This window comes from Phodopus roborovskii, unplaced genomic scaffold (genome assembly GCF_943737965.1).
Source record: "Phodopus roborovskii unplaced genomic scaffold, PHOROB, whole genome shotgun sequence".
Classification (NCBI taxonomy): Eukaryota; Metazoa; Chordata; class Mammalia; order Rodentia; family Cricetidae; genus Phodopus; species Phodopus roborovskii.
In genome coordinates this window covers 20326444-20345507 of record NW_026126571.1, presented here as the reverse complement: position 1 = coordinate 20345507, position 19064 = coordinate 20326444, and the positions used below count along the sequence as shown (strand labels likewise).

At 39.7% G+C, this 19064-nt stretch overlaps 1 protein-coding gene across 1 annotated transcript in view; it reads left to right on the top strand.

Moving 5' to 3' along the window:
- The window catches only part of Plekha8 (pleckstrin homology domain containing A8), a 45628-nt gene extending 27573 nt beyond the window's left edge, over positions 1-18055 (top strand). The window contains exons 8-14 of the mRNA XM_051202812.1: positions 1542-1698; positions 1958-2043; positions 5547-5605; positions 6535-6665; positions 7164-7234; positions 14461-14522; positions 17805-18055. Of these exons, the coding sequence (XP_051058769.1) occupies positions 1542-1698; positions 1958-2043; positions 5547-5605; positions 6535-6665; positions 7164-7234; positions 14461-14522; positions 17805-18002 (764 nt within the window). The 3' untranslated portion in view covers positions 18003-18055. The remainder of the gene's footprint in view (positions 1-1541; positions 1699-1957; positions 2044-5546; positions 5606-6534; positions 6666-7163; positions 7235-14460; positions 14523-17804) is intronic.
- The last annotated feature ends 1009 nt before the right edge of the window (positions 18056-19064 follow it).

Sequence of the window (19064 nt, the reverse complement as noted above, 5' to 3'; positions counted from 1 at the left end):
CAGACTTGGTGTGTAACGTTAGAGCAGCTAAGTGTTTCAATCTCCTGGTTTCTAGTAGGGCCTGAGGATGTCACAGTTTACCCACCACCAAACTCCTGTGAGTTAATCAAGCCAAATTCCAGGTAATAACTGTGTAGTTGGGAATAATGTCCTCTTAAATTTACTAATTGCACTGGCACTAATCACAAAACCTTGTCTTCATATTGGACAGATTAACCACTAGGACTTGTAGTTGTGTATTAAGTGCTTACTAAATGATTTTAAGTCTGAGTACTTAAGTAAGTTAATTTCGTCTCTGGCTGTGTTAAAATAAAAGATTCTGTAATTATTCTAGCCCAGTCAAGTTGTTTTTATTACTACTACTACTATTACTATTATTTTAAACCTAGAAGCTGTTAAATGTTGATCTGAGAAAAGTGGCATATAATAACCCTTAAAAGTCTGATTTCTTGAGTTAAAAATTCCCTATAGAAATCTGTGGTCACAAATCAGTAAGATAAACCCTTTGAATGGGGACTCTTTATGACATGACAGACAATTTTCATGTGTTGTGCTTATACTGTATAAAGTCACCCAAACATTAGCTAATAGTGTGAGTACTCTAAGGGAAAGTTTATTCTCTACAATGCTGTGATTTTGATCAGCCAATCAATGAATAACATTGCTATAATGCCCCTTTCTATTTAAAAACTCCTGTATGGTCTAGATAAACATTGAAGTCAGAACAGGCATCAGGCATCAACTGTAACTCATGTCTAAATGAGTTACAGGTCTCTATGAAGACCTATCTCAGACTGCTTGTGTTTATGCACCTCAGACAGTAGTATTGCCTGGGGACTTTTTAAACTGCAAAATTAGTAACAAACGGCACATACATGCAAAAACCATGGTAGTACATAAAGGCTTTAGTGGTATGAGAGTGAAGCAAGACAAACACCTAAGCCCATGCATACTTGGTAACAAGTTTGTACCTTCCTGTGCTGCCAGGGCTACCTACAAAGCACCACGAGTCTTGAGTTGGGATTCACAGGTAAATGTTAGCAAGTGGGCAAATCCATAGTCAAAGAATATGCCCACTAAATTTAGAAACTAAATGCCTCTCATATTGCTATAACTGGTACCACGGGTTCCCTAAAATCATGTTTCAGGGGCCAGCAAGATTGCTCAGTGGGTAAATGCACTTGCCACAAAGCCTGATGATCCCAGTTAGATTCACTAGAATGCATATGGTGGGAGGAAAGAGCCATCTCCTCCAAGTTGTCCTCTGACCACACATATATTCAAAATATATAAATGAATATAAAGACAATATATCATATTTTTGAAGAGCACTGAATAGTGAAGTAATTGTGATGCACTGATAAATGAAAACAAGATATATAGGTGTTTGTGCGCGCGCGCGCGCATGCATATGCATGTGTGCGTGCGTGGGTGTGTGTACACTTCCTGTTCTGTGTTTTAGAAATTTTCACTAATGATTATGTGTTCATTTTTATACTAAATTTAGATGAACTTAGTGATAGGCGTTGTTTACTTTGTAGTCCAAGGTGAGATACTGAAGGAAGATGGAGAAGAAAATCTGGGGAATCATGACTGTGAGCTGGCACAACCTGGATCAGACTCAGTTTGCTCACCAGAATCCGTCCGGGAAGGCAACGAGGAGGTTATCCCGACTTTCTTTAGTGCCATGAGTGCCAGGTATTCCAGGCCCTTTAAACTCCCTGGCAATCAGACCCTAGTTCCCCTTCTGAGAAATCAGTTGTGATGGTGTATTTGGATTATAAGGGTATATCTCTGCAAAATGTTAATGGACTGTTTTCATAATAGAAAAAAACGTTTGGGGCTACTCATGAAATCAGACATGGTTTCCCTAAAAAGCTGTTTCTGTAACATCTCTGAACTGCAGAGTGCTGATGTGGTTTTAATCTTCCGTTCTCCATATCACCAAATTGTTCAGCTTTAGCGACATTGAACTTCTGGAAGACAGCGGCATTCCTACAGAAGCGTTCTTGGCATCGTGTTATGCGGTGGTTCCAGTACTAGGTAAGATTGCTACAGTTGCATTATATCCATTAGTTTTTCCTATCACCGTTAATTTCACATGATAAATAATCTGAATGTTTATAGTAAGGTGACTCTTCTTAGCTTGCGCTTGACATCACGTATCACAAGTAAAAACTGTGTGACTTAAACACTCTTGTATTTTCTCTTTCTGTTTCTAATCAGTGAATATTTTGATCTTAGAGTGGTATAATGAAAATGGAATTCTGCTTTCTAGAAAATATACATACAAGCAAAGGGGACGTAGTTCAGGAACAGGCCTTCAAACTTACCAGTCAAAAGAATTTATTTCAAAGATAAATTGAGTTTCAAAAATAAATTTATACTTAGTGTAAAGTAAATAAACTGTTAATGTGTTAAATTTTCTCTGATCTACTATGCATGTCTTTCCTTGTTTCTCATGTGTTTGAGTATATGGTACATACGCATGTATGTGTGTTCATATGTATGAGGGAGTGGGTGAATTTGTGTACATATATGTAGGGGTTAGAGGCTGATGTCTGGTGTTTTCCTCCATCAGTCTCCACTTAATACAGTAATCCTCTGTCTGACCCTCTGCCTTCCAAGTGCTGTGATTATAGGTGGTTTCCACACCTGCCTAGCTTTGACATGGGTCCTGGGAAATTCTGGTTTTCACACTTGTGCAGCAAGTGCTCTACACACTGAGCCATCTCCTAAGCCCTGTACATGTCTTTTTAATTGAGGTATAACTTGCACCTAGAATTTAAGTGCTATGATTGTCAATTTTGATAAATGTACCTACTCAGATATTCTATATTCCTGTCAAAATAGAGAACATTTCATCACCCTAGAACATCCCTTGTGCCGGTTGGTTCACAATTCATTATGAAGCTCGAGGCAGCTATGGTACTGATTTCTGTCACCAGAGTTTACTTTTCCCTTGTCTGTATGAATGGAACCCTGTTATCTATTCTTTCACTTTCATTTCTCACTAAGCATGCTTAGAGGTTGATGCTTGTGGTGTGTGCTCCTCATTCTCTAGGGTATCTAGGACAAGAAATATCCAGTGTAACTGAACAGCTTGACTTTGTGATAGCCCATAGGAACAGTCTTTAGCGCAGTTGTGCAGTTGCACACTCACAGCTGCCTGGTGCTGGGATTCTAGATGCTTCACCTCTTCATGGTGGCTGATATAGGAACTTGGTGTATTCTGTGGCTTTGCATTTACCTGTGTCTGTGGTGTTGAGTATCTAGTCACATAATTACCGATGCAGTATTTGTCTCTCCAGATCTAGCCCATGTTCTAAATTGGTTATTTTTATTACTTAGGGTGCTATTACTAGAGATGTTCCTATTATTAAATTTTCAGAATTCTTTAATATTCTTAATAAAATCCCATTATAGATATGAATCAAAAATATTTCTTCTACAGACTCTTCACTTGCCTATTTATGCTTTGTGATATCTTTTTGTAAATTTGTTTTTAGAAATGTAAGTTTCAAAATTTGACAAAGTTGATTTTTATGTTAATGTTTTCAGTTGTCTTATGGTTACTTTTTATTAATGGTCATAAAGATGCTCTCTCATTTATCTAGATTTTTAAAATTTTTACATTTATGGTGTGTGTATAGGTGTGTGAGTGTGTTGTGTGTGTGTGTGCACATGTGTGCTAGAGTACATGTGTGCACAAGCACACATTCATGTGAGGGCTAGAGGACATTCTTGGGTGGCCTTCCTTATGTCACCCACATCATTTTTTGAGACAAAGTCTTTTACTATAAACATATAGGCTAGGTTGGCTGGCCAAGGTGAACCAAGGATCTTCCTGTGTCTACCTCTCCAGTGTCCCCATCCATATTGAGACTGTCAGTGTGTGCCACCATGCCCTCCCCCCATCAGTGGGTGCTAGGGATTGAAGGCAAGGACTGTCCAGCCATCTTCTCAGCCCATAGTTCTTCCTGGAATTCCTTTTTTTATGTGTTGTGATGTTAGGATTGAGGATTATTTTTGTCTCAATCATAATCTAGCTATTTAAGAGCCATTTGCCAAGAAAAACAACCACTAATATCCTCTTATGTTGCTCTGGCCATCTGCTCCAGAACCTGTAGGCCTATAAAATGGGTTTCTCTTTTCTGCTTCTATGATTAGTCTGTCTTTCCTTAATTGTGTTAATTATGTAAAACTCAAAATCAGAAATTGTAAGTCTTCCAATTTTGTTTCTTTTCATAATTGTTTTGACTATTCTAGGTCCTTCACGGGTATGTATAATTTTAGTTTTAAATTACCTATTAAAGGGCCTCTGGGATGTGATTAAAACTACATTGAATTTGTAAGTCAACCTGGGGAGAATTAATGTCTTACCCAATATTATATATTCTAGCCCATGAATGTGATATATATGTGTGTTATATATTTAATGCATGTATTTTATATACATATGTAAATGGATATATACATTTTAGTTGTGTTTCTTTTCTATAAACAATGCTTTATATAACTTTATGTTTTATTAGGAATACACTTTGGAGTTTTGCATATATAGTATTAATAAATGTAGTTTCATTGTTATATGCTGGTAGTTGTTTTTATAGCCATGAAATCAAATAATTTTATAAAATGCTTTTTCTGCAGCTATTGAAATTTGTGTTTTTCTGGTAATTACCTAGATAATGAACTGCATTTTTACATTCATTTGCATTCACTCCTGTTTTCCTGTGTTTCTACCATCTTATTTTGTGTTTTCTGTTTTGTCTATTTGGTTCTCATTTCCTGGCTTTGAGCCAGTGAAACTATTGTTTTTCAGTATGCTATTTTATTTCATATTTGGGGTTGTTTCAGCTATATGTATGTTTTTTAATCATTTTTTTTAAGATCAGTTAGATAATTTTTAGAATTCATTATTTTTTCTCTGCTGCTTTATATGATACTTTAAAAGTAAAGATTATGTTTTATAAAGATAAATATTCAAAATTATGAAGATAGATCTAGCAAAATTAAATTCAGTAGTGTAGGCAAACAACATGTAATTTTAAGTTTATAGAACGTATATTAAAATAGTAAAATCAAAATTAATGCATCTTATGAAACAGCATATGTAAAATGTCATATTAACATGTAGTTGTTATAGATAGCCATTAACGAGTGTTTTTCATTCTTTGCTGCTAGTCTTTAAAATCTGATAGTGTGTTTTAAGCTTTCAATTCATTTCAATTTGGACTTTACAACATTGCCAGTGCTAAGCCAACCTAAAGGATTTCAAACGGGTGCTCTAAGTTTATGAGGCATTTTCATCAAACATGCCACATAGGACCTTGTTACTGTGACTCATCTCAGAGCAGATAGACCAGAGAGTCAAGGTGGTGACCATATCCAGTTCCAAAGCCTATGTTAGAAAATTACTTAGAAGTTAATGTTGGGGGAAAGATCTTCTAAATGTGTTATTACTATGTAAATATTTTCTAATAAGTGTTTCCTACATTTAAAAGCAATTCTTTTTCAAAAATACTTCTGATCCTTCCTTTCAGACAAACTTGGTCCTACAGTTTTTGCACCTGTAAAAATGGATCTTGTTGGAAATATCAAGGTAAATATACTGGCTTGTCTCTGTAGACACTTGTCTGTAAAGGAATTGTTTTCACTGCTTTTGTGTTTGACAGGAGTAAATAAAAAAGGGGAAAATCATTCACACTGGGAACTTTCAGGGGCAGAATGGCTGAGGTAGCCTTGATATGTGACAGAGGCAAGCTTTGGTAGTCTGGTCTCTTTAAAGAGCAAAGCTGGGCCAGAGGAGAGTCCTCATGGTAGCAACAATTGTATGCATTTTGGGGTTCAACAATAATAAGGAACATTTCTCCAAAAATAGGTCGCTGACAGTAGCTACCATTTGCTGGGACTCAAAAGACCAACTTCCTGGTTCATCTGTGGAGTCAACAACAGGAAGGATGAGCCTCCTTCCAGAAAACTAGAGATGCTTATATTACACCCAACATCTATGGTTTAAATAGCTTGTTAAAGCAGGCATGGTGGTACATAATAAATCCTAGCACCTGGGTGGCAGAGACAGGAGGATCTCTGTGAGTTCAAGGTGAGCCTGGTCTATAGAGTGAGTTCCAGGACAGCCAGGCGTATGTAGAGAGACCCTGTCTCAAAAATAAAATAAAACACAGTTCCCACCACTAAGTATGATACATTGAGGAAGTTCTGTGGATACCTTTCCTGGCGTGTTTGGAGAGGTGGGGAGGTCCTTGGAGCCTGTCATACAAATGACTGTTAGAGGTGAGCAAAGATACCCCAAGAACATTTCTTAAAACCCGGGGCTCTTGGCCTAAGTTAAAACCTCACAGAATTTTTGAAATGTTTAAAATACCCTAAAAACATAAGGAAGATAGTAAAGTCTGGCTTTGGTTTCGTAGAAGTCCTCTTGCTTATAGATTGGAATACTGTACTGGTACTACTGGTAATGTGCAGGTTTCATCTTAAGGAGTTGTCCTTGTTTTTGTTTTTGTTTTCCAGAAGGTAAATCAGAAGTACATAACCAACAAGGAAGAGTTTACTACCCTCCAGAAGATAGTGCTGCATGAGGTGGAGGCTGATGTAGCTCAGGTTAGGAACTCAGCGACTGAAGCCCTCTTGTGGCTGAAGAGGTGAGACAGTCTAGTGGAGCGAGTGCATGCTCAGTCAAGCCTGGCTGAGTGGAGATGTTGCCTTTGAGTGAAGGGTCTAACCCGCTGTTACACCTGCTAGAAAATGTGGTGATGAGGACATCAGCTTGATGGTGATGGATATTGTTACTATTAGAAGTATTTGTAATTTCAGAATTCTAGGCAGAGGAACCAGTGAGTTTCTCTGTAAGTGAGTGACTTTCCACTCCAATGGAAAAGCCTGGTAAAGCACTCAGAACCAGAGTTTCTAGACCCCTAAATCTTGTGTGGGGTTCTAGAATTTTCATTTCTAATGAACTCTAGATGGTGCTAAAGCCACAGTCTTAGGGGGTGAGGAATGTATCCAGAGCTTACTAATAGGAAGCTGGTCACAAAAGTGTCCATCCTGCCCACTCCCTGCCTTGCCTGAGACACTTAAATAAAACCTAGCAATTGCCGTCTGAACTTTGAAGATAATATTTCTTCTTTCTTTCATTTTAGAGGTCTCAAATTTTTAAAGGGCTTTTTGACAGAAGTGAAAAATGGGGAAAAAGATATCCAGACAGCACTGAGTAAGTTTGCTTCATCATATTCTGATAATCTGCAATTAGACTTGGGATGGAGATCCTGGAGGTGGGGGATAGCACAGGGGACATTTCTGCTTCAATGCGTTTGATTTTCATCTCTCTCTTTTTTTTAATTTCATTTTTATTCATTGCTTTGTATATGCTCTCTTTTAAAAGGGATCTATGAGGATGTGGCTTAGTAGTAGAGCATATACCTAGTATGTATGAGGCCCGGGGTTCAATCCCTGTGTTCTACGAACAGAATAAAGGGAGGGAAGGAAAGTACCTATGCAGTGACCAGGTCATCCAGGTCTGACTTGTTAAAAATAAGTCATTTTATCATCCTAATTCATCGTGAGGTCAGGTTTCTTAAATGAGTCCACAAGAATCAGTATTTGAAGAAGAAAATGGGAGGGGGAACCCTGAGGAGCTTATTGTGGAGTGAGACTAGGGCCCAGCTGTCACCCTGCACTCTTCCATGTGTCCATTTTGTAGTGATAGGAGCCAAGATTGTAAGAAAGGCCTTTGTGAGTGAGAGGAGACCGACCTGTATTTCTATCACAGCATGGTAACTACAATTGTAGGTACTTGTTAGTAAGTAAATACTGGTAGGTGTGCTGTGGGTTGGTGCATCTATCAGAATAGTTTTGACAAAGTACATTTCATAGCATCCTCACAGTGCACTGATAACAGCATGGCTGAATTCTCACTCTGGGCCTGTGGAAATCATGTTGCATGAGTCTTTTTGGTGTTATTGAGACAGGCTGGCCTCCAACACATAATCCCACACCTCATTCTCTTGGGTGCTGGAATGATTGGCAAGTGCCAGCATACCAGGCTAGCATAAGTCTTGGGGTATTTGGAGGGAGTGAAATTCTTGTTCTTCTAAAGCCTGGATAATTACAGTGTCAGGTATTAAGTAGCTGTGGTTATAAACAGAAAGATGAATTAATTCTGTGCCTTTGGAGAGGGTTACAGTATTTTCTGTGGTGTTTTTTTCGGTTTCCTAGGGGGTATCTTCCCTCTTGGCCTAAGTTCTGAGAGACTCTGCCCCCTTGAGATTTGCTTAGTCTGTCCTGGCTAGAAACTGATGGTGTGCCATGTGACAATTATGCTGACACTTCTGTAGCTCTTTAAAAATGGACACAGCTTAACTACATCTGTTCCATTTTACTCAGTAGACAACCAAACTTGGGAGAGAGTAAAATACCTGCTTCAGATCCCAGAGTCATCACATCACATACAGCATTGGTGACTGCTCGAAAATGAGCCCTGTTTGTCCCAAATCACAAGTAGAAAGCTTGTTTATTTCAGATGCCAAACCGGAAATTCCTCTTCAGACCAGCTTCGTAGTGTGGAAACTTCCTTTTGGAAGGGTGACTTCACTGTAGAAAGGGCCAGAGGTGACGCCCTGTGCCTGGAAGGCCTCACACATGAGCCAGGGCCCTGCTGATGGTGCTCTTTGCTGCGTGGGAGAGAGGGATCCCGATGCTCACAGGGCTCTGCTCGTGAACAGGAGGGCTTTGACCTTGAGGCTCAGCCCTTCCATTGCCATTCTGCATTGGTTTCTTCTCCAGTTGGAATTTTGTGTTTGTGTTTATTGGAGGCAGGGGCTCATGTAGTCCAGGGTAGCCTCCAACTCAGTATGCTGCTGAAGATATCCTTGGATTTCATACCCTCCTGCCTCCAGCTCCCAAGTGATGGGATTGTAGACCTATATCAGCACTCTTGGTTCATGCAGTGCTGGGGCTGGGGCTGGGGCCTCAAACTCAGGGCTTCACACATGCCAGGCAAGCACTCTGCCCACAAGCTACACATCCCTGCAGCACTCTGGCTGGCACGTTCACCTGAACTGCAGAGAGGACCCAGATGTTGACCATGTGAAGAGAAACTTTAAGGGCAGATTGCTATATAACTGAAAATTAGTGTAACCAGTTTTATGTCTGCCTCCCCTACTCTCCCGTTAGTGCTGTTCTTGAAAAAGGACGGGGAGCTGTGAATTTGATATTTTACTCTGACATTCAGGCTTATTTCAAAGTTCTTAAATGGTATCTTTGTAATAACCCTATTTTCCGTTGCCATTCAGTGTAAGGAAATAAAATACCCTAGCCACCTCCTCCTTCAAACAAATTGCAAATAGATGTGACTTAATGTTTAATTCTTTGGCCATTTCATACCTACATGTGTATTTCTTTCATGTTATTTTATACCTATGTGTGCGTTGTCATCTCTATCCACACTTCTCTAATCTTCTTCCACTCCTGTTGAACCCCTTCTCCACAAATGCTCCTCACACTCTGAATTTCCCTTTAAAGTATAAAAGTCAGTGTTCAGCAGGAGGGCTTTAGAAAAGGCAGTCACCGGCCCAGACTGTATGAGCTCTAGCTGGTCAGTGCATGCTAAGGTTCTTAGGCACCCCAAGCAGGCTTGGTCACCCGTGGCAAATAAGGCCTTAAAAGGACCATTTACATTAAATTGTTCCAACCTTAAAGACTCCTTTGATACAGATTTCTTCTGGGAGAATGGCTTTGCTTGTTTTATTTAAAATTATAGCCTCCGTAGGTAGAGCTGGTATCTCGTCTGACTTGAGTTAAGGTGGATATGTAGATAGAAGAGTGTGTGTACAGGATGCAGTGAGATGGCTCAGCAAGTAAAGGCACTTGCCAGCAAATCCAGTGACCTGATTTTGATCCTGGGACACACATGGTAGAACTCCCACAGTTGTCCTCTAACTTTCACATACATTGTTGTACATAAACACACAAGATAAATATATCATAAGTGTTAAAGACTATGTATAATTTAAATGTTGCATCTAAGCAAATTAGCTTGCTTCTTTAAATTCTAAAACTGTCTTACATGATAATAGCTACTACTAAACAGTACCCAACTATAACCATAGCAGTAGCTTTTTGGTTTTGTTTGCTTGGTTTTCTGGCAGTACTAGGGATAAAACCAGGACCTCACATATGCTAGGAGAGTGCTCTTACACTAAGGTATGGAATAATTCTCAACACCCAGAGGGAAACCTGGGGCCTTACTCTGCCCCCTTTGCTCTTGAGCTTGGAACAAAACAGTTTGGGTGGTCTCATTCAACAGTGGCTCTGTGCTGTTAGTGTCTCCTGACATTCCCTCCAAATCGTCTCAGGAGGATGAGATCACGGGTGATAGATAGGGTTAATGGTTTGCCCTAGGACCGAATCGTTTGTAGATGAAAATCAGTTTTGGCAGTGGATGTGCAGAAGCCGCCCTGGCATTCGAGCATCGTTGTCCTTGCTGCTTTGCACTGTATCTCAGCAGGAAGGCAAATTTACACACCATAACTCACAACAACTCCATAAAAGTCAGCCAAGATCTGGGCCAGAAGAGGAAGAAAAGTTCAAAGGATACCAGGTCATGTATTTAAAGTGAAAGGCCACCCCAGACAAGGAGAACTAAGAACACAGAAGCAGACATTTAATGTCAAATCAAAACCTAACTAATTGCTATGAAAGCACGAAGGGGCAGGAGTCAAGTCCTGACCTTTGGAACGCATAGCATGCCTTGTACTGGCAGGGTTGCCTTATCACAAGTTTGCTCATGACTGTTCAAAGTTAACATGGAGCTTGTCTGGGGGCTTGTTCAATACCTGCTCTTGGTTACTGGATTGGTGCTTCCTCATGTGATTTTTCCTCACTAGAGCCTCACAAGAAGTCAGAGGATTCTTTCTTACTTTAGTTTTGATTTCTTGAGACAGACCTGGAGCTCGCTATGTAGACCAGATTGGCCTCAAACTCAGAGAGATCCACCTGCCTCTGGCTCCTGAGTGTTGGGATTAGAAGTGTGTACTACCATGCCAGGTTCATTTATTTCTTTTAGAGGCCAAAAAATACTGCCAGATTACAGAGCATGCCTCATAATGAGAGGATTGCAGTGAAGATTAGTGCTTCCCAGGATTTAACCTTCTCTGTGTAACCACACTGGATAAAGTTAGACTCCATCTTCTTTCAATACAGCCTTGCTTGACATGGAAACTGCAGCAGCCCAAGAAATCAGCTAAGAACTTCTGACTTTTTATGCACTTTTAGTTTATTTGTTGGTTTTTGGATTTCATCAATGGCCTTCCTAGGCCTTCATCAGGACCCAGCCCAAAGTGTAGCTTCTCTTTTCCATCATAGCTTGAGACTCCCCCATCTTGCACGTGGGTGCAGGCATGAAGAACAGCCACATCCTCTGATTGTGCCAGGTGGTTGGATACAGATGGTATGTGGTGCACCTGTCTCCTTGTCCTTAGGCCAGCTGCCATGTGTTTGGACTCACAGTAATCTTGTGTAATTCTTGCTCTTTAGAAGGAGGGCATGGAGAACGGTTTCCAGAGTGTTTGGAATGGTTGGTTTAAATGGCACAATGCAGGAAGTATGAGCCCGCAGGAGTTGGTAGAACACGGACTCCAGAGCAGTTTGCCCAGCCAGGGGCTTTGTAGCTGAGGGCTTGGGACCAGAGCAGCACTGTTTGCTATATACAGTAAGGAAACAAGTCTCGTCCTGTTAGTTCCCTGCCAAAGTTGTAACTCAGAATCAGTACTTAGTGGATAAAGATCTTTGTGTTTGATCCCAGCTTCTTTCCTGTCCCAATGAACTGTTCCTGGTTTCGCAGCCTGGTCCAATTAATTCCATGAGTCTTTCTCTCTGTGACTGTCATCTTCCCTTGTGTATATCCTACCCAGCCTTCTAGATACCGGAGAATCCTGGCAGCTTCACTGTGGCTGAGTTATTCTCTGTTCCTTTGCTACTATAATATCATTTGTCATAAAAAATGCATTTATATGATAATGGTGTGTTAAAAGGCCAGCTCATTCTGGATCCATCAGATTCTAAGGGCAGTGGATTGACTGAGTTTAACTCTCTGAAAATCCACTGCTTTCCAGATCAATACCGAGTTCTTGTTAAATGAAACAGCTTTCACTGTAGATGTCCAGAGCAGACATTTTGTTTGTTTTAGTTTTGGTTTTTCGAGACAGGGTTTCCCTTTGTAACAGTACTTTGTAACAGTCATGGTGTCCTGGAACTCATTTTGTAGACCAAGCTGGCCTCAAAATGACAGGATTAAGGAGTGTACCACCACTAGAGCAGATTTTCATAATGGCATTTAATATACTTAAGCCAGCTGCCCATGTTTTTAGGCTCAAAGTAATCTTGTCATCTCTAGTTCCTGCCCTTTAGAAAGACTGCATGGAGATGGGTTTCCAGACTGTTTGGAATGATTGACTTAAATGGCACAAGGCAGGAACTCTGAGGGCTGGATTAGGGTCACAGGAAAGCAAGGATACCTACTACCTTCTCTCAGTAACTACTGGTCCAGTTGGCTCCTCAGATAGCCTAGAGAGTTAGAAGTGTGGCTGTCCTACTGGTTTTCCTCAGTGCTGTGTCTGGCACTGCCTGCCTGTGCTACCCTCTCTGTACTGTGTGAGTCAGTAGTGCTCTTCTCAAGACATCACCAAAGCCCTGGGTACCATCTAAACTTCCCACATGTCATCCCAGAGTCAGCTAAGTGTTGGGCTTACATGGAGGATATGTGTGTCTAACAGGTCCTACCCTACTCATACTATATGCCTAAGGGGGGGGAAAGTAAATTTAATCTTGGGCTTTCCTTTCAACTGTATCTAAGATTTTCTTCATATTTACATTTCATTTCTTTCCCTTCTACACAAGCTATCACACTGGTGCTTTTATCTCATCCTATTCCAAACTCTAGAGAGCCAAGGGAGTCTGTTGTATTTAAAAATCTGAGTCATATATTAAAGAATGTTGTAACATATATTGAAGCATTCTTTTATAGAAATGTATTTTTGTACAAATTTAAATTATGAAAAATAGAACTGGTAATATACACTGAAGTTTTAAATAAAGCCATATCCAAAATATTGGAATAGACGTTGGCTAAAATTACATAATTTCAAAGCTGTAGTAGGCTGTACAGCTTCTAAGCTGCAGCCACATGCAGTTCAGCACTTACCAGCAGGGTGCTGTGTCCTATGCTCTGCATTGCGGTCTCCACATAGGAACTCAGACTTGTAGTCCTAGTATCTGTTTTCTGTACATCTGCCCTGTACAGAGCCAAGCGTGATTGTATAGCCTACCACAGTATCACCTACACTTTCACTAGTGTTAGTACCTGCACTAGCACAGGATTAGATAGGTTTGGAATAAAAAACTAAGATGTGCCCAGGCGAAACATGGAGATAAAGGTCAGGCTGCCCTGTGATGCTCTGTGCAAATAACCCAAGAATGCCATAAGTTCCTGGAGATGACATGTAGACAAAGATGAAATTTATAAAGTAAAGTGCATGGTGGGCTTCCGATTGTCTTCTGAGAATATATCTATTTTGTGAAAACGATGGAATATCTCTTATATAAAATGCCATCCTTTGCTCTTGGGATTTTTTTTTAATTAAAATTATATACCAGTTCTAAAATATCTTGGGACCAAAATAATAGGCAATTGTCTTTACCATATAGCATGCAAATAACTTTGCTAACAATTCTTCACACTTACTTTATAGCTAACTTCAGGCTATCCTCTCCAGATATTTTGTTTTGCTTTGTTTTGTGGAATTTTCTATTTTGTTTTGAGATATACCCTCCCTCTGTTGCCTAGACTGACCTCAAATTTTTTTGGCTGGAACTGTAGGTGTGTATACTATACATGGCTTTTTATACCATTTTAGAGGTTTGGGGCCTTTATACTGTATATCCAGGGCTATAGGATATTAAGATAAGTGTTTGCTATTTTAGGAGCAAACACTAGTATTGGCAAGAACTTAGAGATTATTTCACTAACAGAGAGATGGTGATTAGAGAAGATAGATAAGCCTGGCCCAGGTTTAGGCTACATTTCAAAGAACTGTGTTTTAAGTTAATTGCATAGTTCTAATTGTATTTAATAATAATTTTCTATATCCTTTTCTGTTTACTTATTGCTTTATATATGAAAAATTTTCTGCTGTGGTAATAAACTGAAGTTCAGATACAGTGACCCCAGTATAGGTGAAAATGACTGTTTTTCTTGAAAAGAAGGGCGAGAAGTAGAAGGGGAGGGGGAAGCCCATGTGTGCTCCTTCCTTTGTAACATTGGGGCATAAGATCTTAGAATTAGATTTCTAATCCAGTAGGATGCATACAGTAAATAGTGCATTATGCAAATCACACCAGCATCCTACCATTCACACCTAACAAAATCTCTTTCTTTTCAAGATAATGCATACGGCAAAACATTGCGGCAACACCATGGCTGGGTGGTTCGAGGGGTTTTTGCGGTAAGTCATTCCTGTCCTCTAAAGTTTGGGTCACTAGGAAAGTGTGTTTTGTTTACATGGTGTTTCTGCTTGCTTTAGTTTTAGAGACAAATAAAAAATTGCCAGCTCATTTATGTGGAAATGTCAGCAATAGAAAGTATCAATACTCACAAAGACTAGCAAAGACTTATGAATAAGAGTGTTTCCGTGATAGTGGAGTTGTGCCTGTGAAGTGGGTGTCTTCCTGAGGGAGAATAAGAAGCTGGGCTGTGATTTCAAAATCCCCAAGGAGAAATTAAGTCCACTATGAGTTCCAGCTAACAGCCCTCTTTGCTGCCCATTCTGTCAGCCCTGTTCATTCTCAGCTCTTGGTTCATTTTTGTTGTCATTTTTATCTTCAAATATTAACTGTGTGGGTATGTGTCACCAGGCAGAACTAGTACTCTCTTAAACAGTTGTTATCCCAGTGAAGATACTTGTATGTGTGTTCTGCCATTTCTTCTTCCTAGCATTTTGTTTCACCTCCTTAGTTTTTTAAAAATACATTTTGATTTAATCTTTTAAATACTGATATAATTTATATACTTCTTTAAATACGTAGTTCATATACTCACATATTTATAGAATGTACACAATTATATATATCCTCATTTTTTCTATTTAGCTATAGTATAATTCTGTAGTCTTTATCCATATATAATAGACTGTGTTGTGACTTTGTTGTTGTTTGTGATGCTAAGGATCAAGCCCCCAGCCTCATATATTCAACAGGCACTATTGTACCAATCCCTGTTAGGACCATTTTAATACCATGAGAGTCTGAGAAAAAACCCTATTTGTGAGTTTGTTCATTGCAGCAGCGCAAAATCTGTTCATACATATTCTTTTACTAAAGTTCTTATTTCCCTAAAGTAAATTGCTGAGAGAATTACCTATCAAATATCAAGCATTGTATCTACAGCTCACAGTTTAGAGTACTTACCCTGTACTATTGAATGCTTGAGAGCTGTAAAGTTGTTACCCTCCTAACACAGAGATAACTCTTACTGTCCCTGCTGTAGACAGAGACCTGACACCGAGGGAGATAGCCCATCTGCAGTTCTTGACAGTTTTAGACAGTATCCAGGGTTTGATGTTGCTGGTATTTAAGCAGTACCTGATTTCAAGCATTTTACCACAACACTATCTATAGATGAGTCTGGAGCTTCACTGGCCCTGAAGCCTCAGTTACTCCTCAGATCATCTATATTTTGGAAGGCTTATTGCATTTTAGTGTACTACCTAGCTTATCTCAGTTGTTCAGAGAAAACATCTTTTCATCCATGGCATCTAACTAATTTGCCAACCAAGTAGTGAACTTTAATCCTCAGACATGTCAAGTCTGCACAAATGACACAAGCTTCTGCCACCATATTTTGTTGTCAGCAGTAAGATGTAGCTGGCCTCACAGTATCCAGTTGTATGGGTCTCTGTGTGTCTTACAGGCTGACCCAGGGGAAACATTTCCCTAGGTGGTAGTTGTTCACGAGGGAAACCCTTTGATGATATTCTTAATTCAGGATCTCCTTTCAAAAGAATCTGTATTAATACAAGATAGAGCTTTTGTTGGGCAGGATTTTCCCTCAGGGTACCTTTCCTGTTTCATATTTTTTAAGGTGTTAATCTTTATATAATTCTAGGTATTTTCTCTATACTGGCCTAACCTACAACTTTAAATTTCTTTTCCATCTCAAATACATTTCTTCTCCCTTTTGTTCTCTGACTATAGAACTGGACCAGAGAATGCCACAACCTGGATGCTATCTGTCTTAGAGTTTCTATTACTGTGAAGAGACACCATGACCATGGCAATGTTTATAAAGGAAAACATTTAGTTGAGTTGGTGGCTTACAGTTTCAGCAGTTTAGTTCATTATCATCATGGCAGGGAGCATGGTGATGCAGGCAGACATGGTGCTGGAGAAATCTACATCTTGATCCAAAGGCAACAGGAAGCACACTGTCACACTGAGTGAAGTTTGAGCAAGGAAGACCTCAAAGCCCACTCCCACAGTGACACATTTCTTCCTATAAGGCTACACTCGTTCCAGCAAAGCTACACCTCCGGGAGTCTTTTTTTTTTTTTTTTTCAAACCATCAACTCTTCTGTCTGAAACTTCTCCCAAAGAGATTAGCACATTACTTTTAAGTTCAGCCTCATTCAGTGTCTCGGAATAGGCAGAATGCAGCCAGACAATTTGCCAGAATATAATATAACATGAAAGGTGTCTAATTCAGTTCCCAGTAGAGTTCTTGTTTCCCTCTGAAACCACATCACTTGGACCTCCACTGCCCACAGTTCTTTTGTAATCCCAATCTTCCAAACACCCACTAGAACACTCCACTAAGCTCCGCGTACAGCATGCTAAGGCTTTTTCTAATCTGAAGTTCCAAACTCTTCTGCATTGTTTACAGAAACCATTTCCAAAGATCCAAGAAACAAGAGGTCAGTTTTATTAAGTAACAACCCCACTCATGGTATCAAATTTTTGTATTTGTTACTTTTAGCATTGCTAAAGGAAAAGTATCCAACAAAAGCAGTTCAAGAAATAGAGTTTAATTTGGCTTTTATTTTGGGGGTATAGTTCCATACCCTGGAGCATGAGACAGACATTGCATCCATGGTCAGAAGAAAGAGGTGAAGTCACTGGTTGGCTCCTTGCTTCTTTTACTTCCGTCTGGGACTTTAGCTCATGTAATGATGCCACCCACATTTATGGTGTGGGTCTTCCTACCTCAGTCAACCAATTTAGAAGCTTACAGACATGCCAAGAAGTTTGTCTCCAAGACCTATATCCTGTAAAATTAACAATAATTACCATCAAAATTTCCCTTCTTTATTTGAAAATATACAAAGAATTGTAGGAAATATGTCTATATTGAGAAATAATAGGGGATATGAAGACAAATGAAATGTGCATGCAAATGAGATAAAAATAAAAATGCCCTGGAAGGCTAGATAAACACATGCTAACAGACAGATGTGCATACTGATTGTGAGGATTCATGACATTGTTCATCATTAAATTGGCCCAAGTAGACCCCTGCCTTTTCTAGCCTTGAAGTTACTTGATTTGGTGCTTAGAACATGATTTCAGGCAATCTGTAAATTAGAAGGGTATTTGTATTTGTTTACCCTTTCCTAAGTTCCCCTCTCCTTCCTCCCTCCTGCCTACTCTGTGTGTATGTGTGTGAGTAGTAGTAGTAGTAATAAATATGCAAGTGACAGTTGTGTTACAGATCCTCACAGGTAACTCTTTTGCAGTTGGCACTAAGGGCAGCACCGTCTTATGAAGATTTTGTGGCCGCACTAACCATAAAAGAAGGTGACCACCAGAAAGAAGCTTTCAGTACTGGGATGCAGAGGGATCTCAGCCTTTACCTCCCCGCTATGGAAAAGCAGCTGGCTATACTGGACACTTTATATGAGATCCACGGGCTAGAGTCTGATGAGGTGGTGTGACAGCTACAGAACAGCACCTCCTACCTTCAGGGAATAAAGTTTGCTAACGTGTTGAGTTGCCCTAGTTAATTTCCAGCAGCTTTGATGCTCTCCAACTCCTCTCCTTGGGGAGATGGACAGGAGCAAGTGAAATCTAGTGTTTTATAGAGTTGTTTTAATGAGTATGTGTTTGGTGTGTTTAAAAATCAAGGTGCTAAATATTTCAGTTCAACAGGCCTATTGGAAACCAAATCATAGCTATCACAGACTTGAATAGCAAGTAGTAAGAGCAAAATTGACAAATGAATTTGTTGGGATCACATTTTGTATTGTTCTGTTTCAGTTATTAGTTTCAATGGACCTCTAAATCTAAGAAGAATGCAGTACTGTAATATGAAGCCAGTGTTTAAAATAGCTTAGAAATTGAGCATTGGCAGGAGTGTAAGCCCCTGTTTGAAGGATTGGCCATGTAACAATTATTCCCAGACTCTCCTGAGTGGGGCCCTTCTCTGTGACTGCTGATGAGGGCTGTGTAGTAAGACATTGGGACAGCTGTGGAAAAACACTAACAAGGACTGTCATGCCTGTTGTCAGGTGGGACAGTGGCTCAAGGAGATGGCCCCTCACCCCCATGCTTGAAAACAGAATAGAGAGGTGGGTAAGTTTGGGTATCACATGCCACTTTTTAAAATACCTTTCCTCTGTTTTATCTGAATTGGACATCGTAACAACAGTGACACTAAAGTGGATTTCTATCATACTTCAGTAGTAATGTTTATAATAGGACAGTCTGCTCATGTTCATGAAGTATCTTATTTCTCTTGGTTTTATTTTATTTTTATTTATTTATTTTTTTTGCGTAGCTTCATGAACTCTCTTCAGCAAAAAGAGCCAGGTATCTTTCAAATGTGATCCAGATAACCCCTGTATTGAAGTCACATGATGTGTGTGCTGTTTCAAAGAACAGAGGCCTGGCCCTTAAGTGAAGAACCCACATCTGGAGGTGAAACAGGAATTTTCTGGCTGATAACTTTGCCAGGCAGTACTCAAGTACACAAAGTTGAAGAGCTACCTAGTTGAATT